We start from the raw sequence: 13,674 nt of genomic DNA on the forward strand, positions 1-13,674 counted from the left end.
GGTAACATTTTCATAACAGACATCAAATTGAGGGCTTAATGAAGTAAAACAATTAGGGTTGGGTACTGCTCAAATATCAGTGCCGACACCTTGACTTCGATACCGGTTCCTGAATGATTTTTTCGATCCCAATTTTAACGAAAACCGTTTTAACAGGATTACATTACACATTAACCTAAAAAAACATTGTTTTTATTTTTTCTTCTTGTTGACGTTTTTATAGACTCACCCCCTGTCCACTGCATAAAGGAACCAACTAACACAATAAATCAGTGCAAATAATTTTAATGAAGTTCAAATCGTTTTAGGCTACATTTACACTAGTGCATTTTCATTTTAAAACACATAGCTGAGACTGACTCCTCATTTCTATTAATTTTCCACTGATGTACTGATGAGTATTAGCTGATTTTAGCACTGTCTGCCTGTGTTTTGTCTTCCACAATCGCTGCTATGACTATCGCTGTGCATACTGTGTGTCAATCATATTACGCGTTCATAATCCACCCTATCTCCGATGGTGAATGTTCATTACACTTTCAGCGTTCAGTTCTGTACATACAAAACTCAGGAAAACATTTCTACGGATGAAACATGAAGCTAATAAATACACAATTACATCAGTATATGATTTATATGTGATTTCCATGAGATTCAGCCTATTTTCATAACACTACAGGGTGTTTACATGAGAAATGCTATGTAGGTGTAGCTATTAGTTTGATATAAAAGACTACAAATACCATATTTCAGCAACATTATATGGCCAAAACACACATTAGATCATAAGTGGAAGTTATTACAAACACTCAATGATATTATAAAGAAATAAGCAACAAGAAGTTGTGGTTTACAATGAATTCATAACAGCTAAGGGGCGTTGTTAGGCAAGACACAAGGCTTATTGCTTTTATAAAGTGGTTATTCCATATACGTAGAAAGGTTTCACAAAATAAAACAGAGCAAATGTAACCACTCCAGGTCCTACTTGCACCCACTCTGAGTGGGTCTCAAACTCGGGTCTTCGAGCGCTCTAACAAAGAGGCTAAAGACTGCAGCCACTAGTGTCAGTCGCTAGTACACCTCTTGAGATCATGGGGGTGAGGTTTACCTGCACAGCACCTACCCGCTGGCCTCCGTTACATTCACCCCCCTAAACCTCGCTCCCATCCGGGTCACGGCACCAACGTAACCCCTCTGGGTCCTACTCGCACCTCTCCATCTACGGCACGGGAGGCGGGTGCACTAGTGTGTCTCTTGAGATCAGAGGAGTGAGGTTTACCTTCCCGCTGACCTCCGTCACACAAATCAAGTATAATGATATTAATAAAACATTATTCTTCCGCCAAACAATGTAGTTCCTCAAAAACAGTTGTAGTTGCAACATAGTGGTTGCTGAGCAACCCACAGATGTAAATAAAGGTGTTTGTTTGTACAGTAATTTACCAATCAGATTCAAGGACCCGAACTATCCTTTTTAATAACTATTATTTCTTTATCATTATTTTAAAAGTTTTGAGTGAAAGCGTGGTATAAATCTTATAAATTCTTATAAATCTTATAATGCATTTTTAGTCGCATTGTGTGAACAGAGAGTGGAAACGCATATTTAGATGAAGATTATTTTCATTTTAAGCCGTTTTAACCCTTTAACTGTCACTCCCATTTTTGAACATATTTTTTAAATTTGCATTTTTGAAAATGCACTATCCAAACTTACATTTTTATAATTCATTAATGAAAACAGTTTGTAATATGATTTTTATGTACATGGTAATGCAATGTCTGATTTTAAAATGGTTTTCAAAGGATGAATTTTGAGATTTTAAGTTTTCAATTGATATACAATTTCTTATGATTTCTAAAGCGTGACAGGGAAAAATGCAACAAAGAAAGTCTTTTTGTCCCTGTTGAAAAAACAGCATATGCTGGTTAGGTAGGTTTTGGTGCTGAGATGCTGGTTTTAGCTGGTTTATGCTCTTTGGACCAGCATAAACCAGTCAAGGACCAGAATAAACCAGCAAAGGACCAGCATAAACCAGCTAAAATCAGCATCCCACTATCAAAACCTACACCATACAATATGCTGTTTTTTTTCAACAGGGGTGACAAAGGCCAGAACTCCTGTTATGTGCACTATATTAATCTATTACTTTTCCTACATAATTTGTAACACAAAACAGTGATAAAATATCTATTTAGGAGTCTTCGACATTTCCAACGATATACAGTTTGTCATGATTAGATCAGGATTTATTTGTAATATGGTGAAGTAAACTTAGGCGTCCCACTAAGGAGAGGGGTGACAGTTAAGAGGTTAAAACAAAAACGCACTAGTGTAAACATAGCCTTAGTGTAAACGATCTGGACGCTAACACACTACAGCCTTGTGTGAGCCACGTGTCTGTGTGTAACAAGTATAAACTTGTGTTTTTCCTCGATGCCGCAACAAAGCCAATCACCAGCACTTGATCAAGCATGCTGCATGCTTACCTGCTCAATGACGTTGATGAGATTAATCTCTTTGGTATCGAAATTTATGCTTAACGACAAGACATTTTTCAACACTTGACAATATTGAGGTAATTCGGTCGGTACCTAAAAAGTATTAAACATGATACCCAGCCCTAAAAACAATATTTTTTTGAAATAACTATTTAATAATGTATATATTAAACATTTTTAGACTTTAATCTCTACATTATTTAATTGCTTAATCATAAATAATCAGCAGATCAATCGATAAACAAAATAGCTGTTAGTTGCAGCCCTAGCTTATACATTCCAGTATTATACCCTCTTATATCCAAAACAAGCCAGCTGTACTCAAATTACTGTATCAAATAAAAACAGCCCAGTACAGCAACATTTTCTTAAGTCAAAGTGGAACAAGTGTGCCATACAAACATTTCACTCACGTAAGTCACAAATGAGTATTAACACGTCATGCAGCCTCTGAACAACAGCAAGGTGTGGTGTTGTGTTTAGCATGTCAGTAACTTTAAAAACAGTGTTATGGGGTAACATCACAAAACGAAGTGAATCACTACGCCACAACACCAAACCGATGAGAAAACTCTGAAGCAGACAGATCAATAAAAGCTAAAGACATTAACAGTGATACTCTTCCCTTCGAACAGTCAGCCACAGTGCGTCACAATGGGGGCAACATCGAGAGATCGGACCTGTGATACCACCAGAGCATTTACTGCAGGCTGAGGTGAGTTTATCAAAAACTAGAACCAAATAACAGAGTTTTTCTCTCCCTTTCTCTCTCTATCCATCCCCTGTGTGAGCTTGAGGCTGGAGCTGGTGATGAGGTGTGGAAACCGGACATACACACTTCCACAGACAATTCTTGTGTGGTCAGATCAGATCTGATGAGGTGAGAATATGGGCGCTGATGGTGCCTTCCCAGCCCTCCCACCCTCATCCCAAAACCACCACCATCACCACGGTGAACACATAGACATGCCATAAGCAATCTGTACCTTGTGTGTGATCGGGACTGGACCAACTGACACCGGTCAGCATTACATCTAGAAGAACGAAACCATGTTAATCAGGTAGGGAAAGCAAAGAAACCGTCAAAGGAGCTGAAATAGATTGGATTTTCTGAGAGAATATGCCGGTGGGCGTTCCAAATATTCTGAGTCCAAAATAACCCTGCTGTTATGTGTAAAACACTAACACTTCATCTATTTATCCCGGCTGTTCGAGTCCTAGATTATTAGTTGTTCTTGAAATACTTTATGTAAACAAACAAATAAAGCTTTTTCAGTTAATGATACCAACACCTGAAAGGATCCACAACTTTCTGCTCAACTTTCTAAAGCAAAAGTCCACAAAGTTACCTCAGGATATTTAGATATCACATTCAAAAAGAACTTTCAAAATATTAATCAGGCCAGGCAAAGCTGACACGCGGTTTAATCCCATTTCAAACCCGGAAACCTGACACATCCCGTCAGACATTCACACCTACGGAAAATTAGATTTGTAGCAAAAAGAAAAGATGAAGCGAGGTAAAATAAAGCACCTTTCCCTTTCCAGCTAGAGCTGATGGCATGATAGTGCTATAAAACAAAAGGACACATTAATCAGCTAATGCGCAAATCAAAAAGATACTAATGAGAAAGTATGGTGTGACAGTACACTTAACTTCTGAACTGAGATTAGATGATAAAAGTACCAATGAGACTAGCTTTTGTGGGCTGACTCAGATGTTTTAGTTTATAGATCACCTATTTACATCTGTATTTCTCAAGGGCTTGAAAAAAAACAAAAGAAAAATTCTCAGTTTTAACTGTAAAGATCAAACATGCTGGACCAACGTCCAAGCCAACGTCCAAACAAGAGCTAGCATCCGTACGGAGATTCTCAACGATGTTGTTTTACCGCTAACGCCTCGTGCTGAAAATAGCAGGCAGCGGAACCAAAAGAGAAGGTCATCAATACCACGCCGTGCATCCTGGGAAGCATCGGAGCAGGCAGCTGATGGATGTAACCAATTTGAGTGTGACAAGACTTTTATTTACTTCTCAGACTGCACTGCCCTACATGCATGAGAGGAGGAGTGTGGGCCGAGCCCTGGGGCAGGGGTCCACCGCACACCCTGCTCTCTCAGTAAGCAGATCACCATGCAAGCCATGGGACATGCTCTAGAGACGTTTCCAGGCAAAAGGGGGGCAAGCCGGGGAGAGGGGCGGATTCTCAGCTAAATACGGGCCCGAGCATCTCATTCCTCATACGCCGGTGACTATTTAGCATTAGCATCTAATTTAGCACGCGGTCAAATCAAAATGATCAAGCAGGACTCAGAAAGGTGTGGAAAGGCTACCGACCAGCTAGCTCCTTCTCCTTACTCCTTCTTTTTTTCTCCATGCGTTTAAGGCGCTTCTCCTCGCGCCGCTTGGCTTCTTCGGCCTCCTGGTGCCGCCGGCACTTGTGAAAGTTCTCGACCACCACGCCGACGAACATGTTGAGCACGAAGAAAGCCACGATCAGCAGGAAGGAGATGAAATAGAGCAGCATCCACGGGTTGTAATTCATGACGGGCTAAAACACAGAAAAACATGGATTAATGTACAGAGTGCACTCTAATGTACACACACAATGGTGCTTGAGCTAATATAATACATTATAATAATTTTTAATATTTACTAAATATATAATATAACATAATATAATATAAAATAATAAAAAGTAATTTAATATGTTCATTAATATTAATATTATTTTGTAGCAACAGATTTGGTTTATTTAATAAAAAGTTATAAATATATTTAATTTAATTTAAAAAAAAAAATTTGGGTCTGAGGTTAACAGCCATCATACACACACACACACACACACACATTTTTTTGAGCAATTAATAATTGTTTTATTATTATTTTTAGCAAAAGATGTTTATAAGAACAAGGACAAAACTGCATGTCTTTTAAATTTATCTAAAAACATTATGATATAATATAATATAATATAATATAATATAATATAATATAATATAATATTGTTTTATTATTATTATTTTTTTTTTAGCAAAAATTGTTTAGAAGAGCAAGGAAAAACTACATGCCTTATATATTTATCTTACATAATATAATATAATAATACAATAATAATGGTTTACTTATAATTTTATTTGTAGCAACAGATTTGATTTATTTAATACACTTTGTATTAAATAAATCAAATCTGTTGTTACAAAAAAATATTTAGAATTTAATTTAAACAATTTAATTAAGTTCTTTAACTTAATTAATTTATTTATACAAACCAACCTACAGTATACCAGCCATTATATATATTAAAAAAAAATAATTAATAATTGTTTTATTATTATTTTTAGCAAAAGGTTATAAAAATGTATAAATGCAAGAAAAAGTCTACATATCTTATATTTATCAAATATAATATAATATAATAATATTGTTTCATCATTACTTTTTTTTAATCAAAAGATGTTTACAAGAGCAAGGAAAAAAACTACATGGCTTATATATTTATCTAATAAATTATAGTATAATATAATAAAGTTTTATATATTTATTTAATAAATTATAATATAATGTTACATAATAATTAAAAAAAATATTTTAATTGTAATTTTATTTGTAGCAACAGATTTAATTTTTTAAAATACAAGTTAAAAATTACAATTTCATAAAAAAAAAAAGTTCTTTATAAAACCCATTATATCAGTCCCCAGGAGTAGGTTACAGCCATGTTCAAGACGGTGATGATGGGGAATTGTGATTTCAATAACATTTCAGTTCAAAGGTCTGTCCTGCTGGGGACCTGAAAGATGCCTGCCTCTAGGCTAAATTAAGCATCCTGTGTGCATTGGTGAGGCACAGGCCACACAGCATGAATCTGAAGAAGAGCTATCTGTTCCAATGCAAACACATAAATGCCTTGGCTAAGACAAGACGGGCTCTTTTCAAATAGAGCAGAACAATTTCAGGAGCCTTCAGCCAGACATGAGGCCCTGAGACTTCCTTTTCAGGTAAAAAATTCTGAATTATTCAAAAATTCAAACTGTATAAAAAAAACAGACATTTGGAGGAAGAGTGTAAAATAAGCCACTTCAAAGAGATCTGTTGAATGGACAGTAAGAAGCTTTACAGAAGAACTGATGAATGGAAAAGCAGTTCTTTGAAGCCAGGACAGGAATGCTGACCAATGATTTTTCAGCTCTGATTCAGTTCATAGAGTTTGTCCAATCAGAGTTTGCGGTTATCAAAAAATGCGAATGACTGGGACGAATTCTGTCCCACAGTTGACAGTGACCCACTTAAACAGTTTCAGATCTGAAAAGGTGAATCCACAAACATAAAAATCTGTATTAAAATTATTACAGTAAAATGTTATGCAGTTATGCAGCAATACCTGCTGATCGACACCAACAGCATCCAGTCCGTCGTACATTATGTCCACCCAGCCGTCTTTGGAAGCCAGAACAAAAAGGGACATGAGGGCCTGAGGGAAGCGAGAGATGATAAAAAAGGTTAAAAGAAATCATTGACTTCAGCAGCTCAGTTTGACTTGGCTGAAAATGGGATGACACCATAACGGATTCTTTTCAAATCGGAAGTGGCATTACCAGTCGCTTGCAGGTACGTCTAAAAGAGCATCTTGAGACAGAGTGAATGTTTATGTAACCACTGCCAAGTTAAACGCTTACCTGCCCAAGGTTATCAAAGTTGTACTTGTGCCTGATCCATTTGTAGTTAGCCTGGAGGCAATCAGACTTGTTGGTGATGTTCCTCGTATCCTCCCCATGGCACACAAAGAACTTTCCTTTGAAGAGCTGTGAGGAAAAAGCAATTTTATCAGCTCATAACCAACCTTCCTCTTCTCTACGAGCGATTTTATGGAACAACGCACATAAAATGTCTCAACTACTACCACAGCAGGGGCGTCTCCTCTGAGAAGGCAAGGGAGGCAGTGCCTTCTCAAAATATTGGATGAGAAAAAAAAACTAATAGTACAAAACGACAGTATAACAAATATAATACGTATAAATCAGTAGATTTTCTAAAGAAACATCATCCAACAGCGACACCAGAGGCTACAGCAGGAGTCTGTGTTTCTCTCATCTCCCCTGAGCTCATTGAGTTTTAACAGACTCCCTAAACCGTGCAGTGAGTTTGGTGGGGGGGATAATTAAGAACAAATGGGGGAAAGTCACATGAGAGGAGGCGACGCCTCCATCGCAATATGATTGGATATGACTGGTTATGTTTGGCTGTGATTGGTTCATGGATAAATCCTGCCTCTTGTATTCATACGCATACTGTGTTCGCAAATCACTCTGAATGAACAATGTGATGGTGTTAATGGGAAGACTAATTTTAAAAAAGTAAACAACTCACACACTTACATATAACCACTTTGTTACATCAAAATAAGACTTAAAATGGCATAAAAACATCATCAGTGGGAGTTTTTGGTGAGTAATTAGCTTGGTGAAATTTAAAGTAAATCTCTGTGTCTGTGACCAATATTTATCGAGCTTTGATGAATAATGATGAAAAATTAAAAAAAAAAAAATAGTTAAAAGTTAACTATTTCAAAGAATAGCTATATAGCTATAAGTTCACAAATAAAATATATTGTTTAAACTTATACTGCCTTGAGTTATTATTTTGAAATAAATGTAAAATGCTTAAAAACACAAACTTGAAGAGTTTCATACTTGGCTTTAATAAATAGAATATTAATTACATATGTCTATATTACCAGGACTGCACATTAAATAAATGTATTTATTAATTAGAAGCCAAAAATACATTGTGTGGGTCAAACTGATCAATTTTTCTTTGCCAAAAATCATTAAGATATTAAGATATTTTGTCAATTTCCTACTGTAAATATAACGTAATTTTTGATTAGTAATTCATTGCATGCATTGCTAAGAACTTCATTTGGACAAGTGTAAAGGTGATTTTCTCAATATTTGGATTTCTTGCACACTCAGATTCCAGATTTTCAAATAGTTGTATCTCAGCCAAATATTGTCCTATCCTAACAAATCATACATCAATGAGATGCTTTTCATCTCTTATTCAGATGTTGTATAATTCTCAATTTCAAAAAAATTGTGGTACATCTCCACATATATGTTACAACTTCATACAAGATGGTTATGCCCCCATTATTGAAAGTCCAGTATGGCTGTTTAGTGAAAACCATACAAGGACAAAGTCAATGTTACACATGACACATCGTACAGGCACAAACAGCACAGGCATCTTTTTCCTGGAAGAATGGAAGATAAATTACATCGGCGTCCCCCTACGGACTTATGTAAATTGTGGAAGTATGGAAAACAGAACATTTTAATCATAGTCAAATTATTCAGCTGTGGGCAGGAAGAGTATGTTTCAAATTTACAGAAATGACAGAAAATTATGTATTCGTTCTGTGCACCACCTCTTTCACTCTCACAAAAAGTCTTAAAGGCAATCTTGTGGATTAAACACACAGAGCCGTCAAATGTTATGTTAGTTTATATATGATGGTTTCTTAGAAGGAATTACTACAATTAATCCCTAAAGTTAAGACTGGCTTTTACTTTAATAGTCTGATCCAAGCAAGAAATATTACATCCACTATATAACGTCCCTATATACTGAAAAAAATTTAACTAAAGCTGGTTTAAGATGGCCTGCTATGCTGACCAAGCTGAAGAGTGCTCAAAATCTTTCTGAAACTATCTAAGAGAAGCCAATTTACAATCAGAAAACCATTTCCAAACGAATTACGCTTGTGATTTTTGCAGGGTTACAGCTGTGTTGCACTTACCTGAACTCCTAAGATGCCAAAAATAATGAAGAAGGCACAGCAGATGACGACAATGTTCCCGATAGGCTTGAGTGATGACATCAGTGTCTCAACAACCAGCTTCAGTCCTGGAGCTCTGCTGATCACTCTGTAAATCAAACAAGAGAACAGATGTTGATCTAGCCTGGAGGTTCTCAGATGGTTTTTGCTTCAGGACCTTGATTTTCTTTTTAGAATTCAAGAGGCAATTCAACACAAAAACTATTATCTCAGGAAAAATGAACAAACATTTTACAAAAAAAAATTGTAGTGTTATCATGTTACATATATAGATACAGTTGCATGCAAAAGTGTGGGAACCTCTTGCAGAATCAGTGAAAATGTAAATAATCTGAACTAAATAAGAGAGATCATACAAAATGCATGTTATTTTTTATTTAGTACTGTCCTGAGTAAGATATTTTACATAAAATATGTTTACACACAGTCCACAAACTGAAATGATTAAAATAACCCCGTTCGAAAGTTTGGGAACTCTTGGTTCTTAATACTGTGTGTGGTTCCCTGGATGACCTATGACTGTTTTTTTTGTTTTGTGATGGTTGTTCATGAGTCCCTTGTTTGTTCTGAACAGTTAAACTGAGCACTGTCCTTCAGAAAAAAATCCTCCAGGTCCTGCAGATTCTTCAGTTTTCCAGCATCTTTTGCATATTTGAACCCTTTCCCGCAGTGACTGTATGATTTTGAGATCCATCTTTTCACACTGAGGACAATTGCGGGACTCAGACACAACCATTAAAAAAGGTTTAAACATTCACTGATGCTCCAGAAGGAAACATGACACATTAAGAGCCGGGGGGTGAAAACTTTTGAACAAGACGAAGATGTCCAAATTTGTCTTATTTTGTTGAAATAACTTTGTTTTTTCACATTTAGTACTGCCCTTCGGAAAACAACAGAAGATGCTTGCATGTTTTCCGGAAGACAAATTAAGAACAATTTATCTTGATCTTCAATTTCAAAAAGTTTTCAAGTTGTCAAAATTATTCACATTTCACAGATTCTCCAAGGGGTTTCTCCAAACTTTTGCATGCCACTGTATATAATATGATAATACTATAAAAATTATTTAATTTTGTAACTATAGCTACAGAATTTACATTTATAATAATAACAATAATAATAAATTGTTTTATTTATTAGTATATTTAGGGCTACACACAACATTAATGGCACAACTGTAACATAGACAGGCAGTGCTAATATTTATGAATACAGAGAGTTAAAGGGATAGTTCACCCAAAAACGAAAATTCTGTCATTAAATACTCACCCTCTTATCGTTCCAAACCTGTAAGACCTTCGTTCATCTTCAGAACACAAATTAAGACATTTTTGATGAAATCCAAGAGCTTTCTGACCCTGCATACACAGCAACACAGCTGACATGTTCAATGCCCAGAAAGGTAGTAAGAACATTGTCGCGGTACTGTTGTGAATGTGCATCGAAGACTGACACGAAAGAGAAGAAATTGCTGAATAAAGTCGTTATTTTCTTTTCTTTGAGCACAAAAAGCATCCTCGTAGCTTGAGAAAATTAAGGTTGAACCATGGATGTCACATGGACTATTTTAATGATACTCAGATTTCATCAAAAATATCTTAATTTATGTTCCGAAGATGAACGAAGGCCTTACGGGTTTGACATGAGGGTGAGCAATTACTAACAGAATCTTCATTTTTAGGTGAACTATCCCTTTAAATATCTTTTAAATTTCAAATGGCTTCATCACACAGCCCATAATTCACCTCACAAAATACACAGTGATCACCACAAACTGTTCATTCTCATTTAACGCCCATTTAACTTTGAACATTTGAGCAAAAAAGTGTAATTAGACACACTATCTTTGACAAAACAAAGTACATAAACGGCACTTCCTCCTTTCTTTAACAACCCAATAAGCCAGTTTATTTTACTATCCTAACTATGCACAATTACATGGTGAGCTGCATAGTTTTAATCTCAGAAAGGGACCTTAAAATCCTCTGTCCTTTCCTGGACAGAGTTTGAGAGTGGATAAATATTTCTCATGCTTTCACCGACCTGACATTAGTCAGCTTTCTCTGCTTTTTGCATTCCATCATCGCTGCAATCACTACCTTCTGTACGAATGTGCACGGCAATTACCAGCAAACATTTCATGCTCTAGCCATTATGCTAAGCAACTGCAATTCAATGCTGTAGGGAAACTTTCTGTGCTGCAAAGAAAGGAGACAGTTTTAATTAAACCGCCGGAATAAAGATGAAGCCTAATTATTAACGGCACGACATCCGGCACAAAACCGCACCTGTCAACCTCTGCGGAGGGTGGCACCAACAGTGACACAAAGACACCTGCTCACAAAGGCACACACAATAAGATATGTAATACAAATACACAGCTGTAACAACAATTCAGCTGCTTTAGAAGCCAGGGTGTGTTCTTTTGCTAAAAAAAAAAAACTAAAAGGGGACAGAAAGTATGTGTTTTTGTTCATCTTTAAAACACAAATTAAGACATTTTTGATGAAATCCGTAAACACAACTACCACATGCAAAGCTTATTGTTAAAATAGTCCATGTGACATCAGTAGTCATCAATCTTAATTGTATGAAGCTATGAGAATATTTCACGTGCGCAAAGAAAACTAAAATAACGACTTGATTCAATATTTATTTTCTGCTTAATGTTCACAAGAGCACCAGGTATCCAGGGTCAGAAAGTTCTCAGACTTCATCAAAAACATCTTAGTTTATGTTCCGAAGATGAATGAAAGTTCTTATGGGTTTGGAACGACTTGAAGTTGAGTAATTTTTCTTTCTGGGTGAACTGTCCCTTGAAAAACAATGAAGTCTAATCCATGTTTACAAAAACCAACAATTAAAAAGTAGCACAGACACATTCAAGATCAACTGTTTGTCTGTAAGAACAGTGCATTACATGTAAAATTATACTCTGAGGGAGCTGTAAAAGGCAACTGGTTTTAATCTACAGCATTGTTTGTGCTGAACTGATGTTAATGGGACACAATGAGGACCTAAAGCAGTAGGAGGGGATCCAGATGCATTGCAGAAACACTGTATATTGTTAGATGTTTATGATACTACACACACACAAGCACAAAAAAAGACTTCAAAAAATGTTTCTCCCTTCAGAATAAAGAATAAAAGGCACATTAGTCCTCATCTGGTGACAGTGATTTCTGGCTCCTCACCACAGACGTGAGCTAAAGCGGCAAAAACCTGATTTGATCCTCAGCTTTGATCTTCTTAAGAAGTGTGCTGTGATTGTATCAGTGTCTGAGGATGAAGAAAAGGCCATGTTTAAAGAGACCAATCAGGTTTAGTCAAAGTGACTGGCTGAGAAAGGAGTCTGCCAAAAGGGAGTGCAGATAACAGGCAGCGCTGTCTTTTGTTTGTCTGAATATCTGCGTGCATCTTTCACAAGCTCAAGCGTATTTATCAAAGCTCACTTGGGGGATTTCAGGTAATACCGTAAAATCAATTATGGAAATGTCAAACGATGAGAAGGATCAATATGTCTAGACCCCACGCTCTGACTGAAATTGAGACGGACAGTCTAGTGAATTGATATGACTTGTTCACTAACTCTAACTAAAACAATTTAAACTATTTTTTTTAGTTGAAATAAAGCTTGAGCTGAAGTATTAAATTAATTAAAATATGAATATTAGATAAAAATCCTGGCAACTAAAAATAAGTTTTAAGAACTAAAATGAAACATAAATAGAACACACAAAAACAAAAATTACGTAACAAAACTACTAAAATTTAAGGTAAAATTAAAGGGTCAAATAAAAAATATCAATTCATATTATAAAGGTATATAAATAATACTAATAATACTGGTCTCACACCATGAGATTCCAAACCCTGACCAATAGAGGGCGCTAGTGCCTGAAGTGTTGTGCCAGAAATGTTTTTCAGTACAGTAGACATTCCAGAACACACTGAAGTTATGTGCTTACACATATAAAGCGTAAATATGGGATTTCGTGCAATTTAATGTGCATTTATAAGGGCCATTCTACAAAACTGGTGCAAAGTGCTGTCCCGCAAACAAAAAACACATTTAGAAAGCATTTAAGTATTCAAATCTTAGATGTGTACTAAGATCCTTCTATTATCTATTATAACCCACAATAATATTTAAAATATCAGTAAGCTTAAGACATAAAATCATCATTTATTTGGCACTTTAAAATGGGAGGTGGCTGTCCCGAAAACCTAACCCCCAAATTCCAACTTCATCAAATGATAAATCATTTTTGCGTTTTATTCCATTCTTTTATTCCAGTTTTTAAAAATATCTTATTGATTTTG

The 13,674-nt window shown here is 35.8% G+C and overlaps 1 protein-coding gene across 11 annotated transcripts in view; it reads right to left on the reverse strand.

The window, feature by feature from the left end:
- cacna1g (calcium channel, voltage-dependent, T type, alpha 1G subunit) overlaps positions 1-13,674 on the reverse strand; it is a 162,906-nt gene that overhangs the window by 43,088 nt on the left and 106,144 nt on the right. For 6 of the 11 annotated variants that reach the window (XM_051124013.1, XM_051124018.1, XM_051124017.1 and 3 more), the window contains 5 exons: positions 9,310-9,436; positions 7,187-7,312; positions 6,892-6,981; positions 4,866-5,058; positions 3,492-3,539 (listed from right to left, as the gene is read on the reverse strand). In XM_051124013.1, coding sequence (XP_050979970.1) covers positions 3,492-3,539; positions 4,866-5,058; positions 6,892-6,981; positions 7,187-7,312; positions 9,310-9,436 — 584 coding nt within the window. Of the gene's footprint in view, positions 1-3,491; positions 3,540-4,844; positions 5,059-6,891; positions 6,982-7,186; positions 7,313-9,309; positions 9,437-13,674 lie in introns of all 11 variants that reach the window. The other 5 variants (XM_051124015.1, XM_051124019.1, XM_051124012.1 and 2 more) reach the window with 2 other exon arrangements.

This window comes from Labeo rohita, chromosome 12 (assembly GCF_022985175.1).
Source record: "Labeo rohita strain BAU-BD-2019 chromosome 12, IGBB_LRoh.1.0, whole genome shotgun sequence".
In the NCBI taxonomy this organism is placed as follows: Eukaryota; Metazoa; Chordata; class Actinopteri; order Cypriniformes; family Cyprinidae; genus Labeo; species Labeo rohita.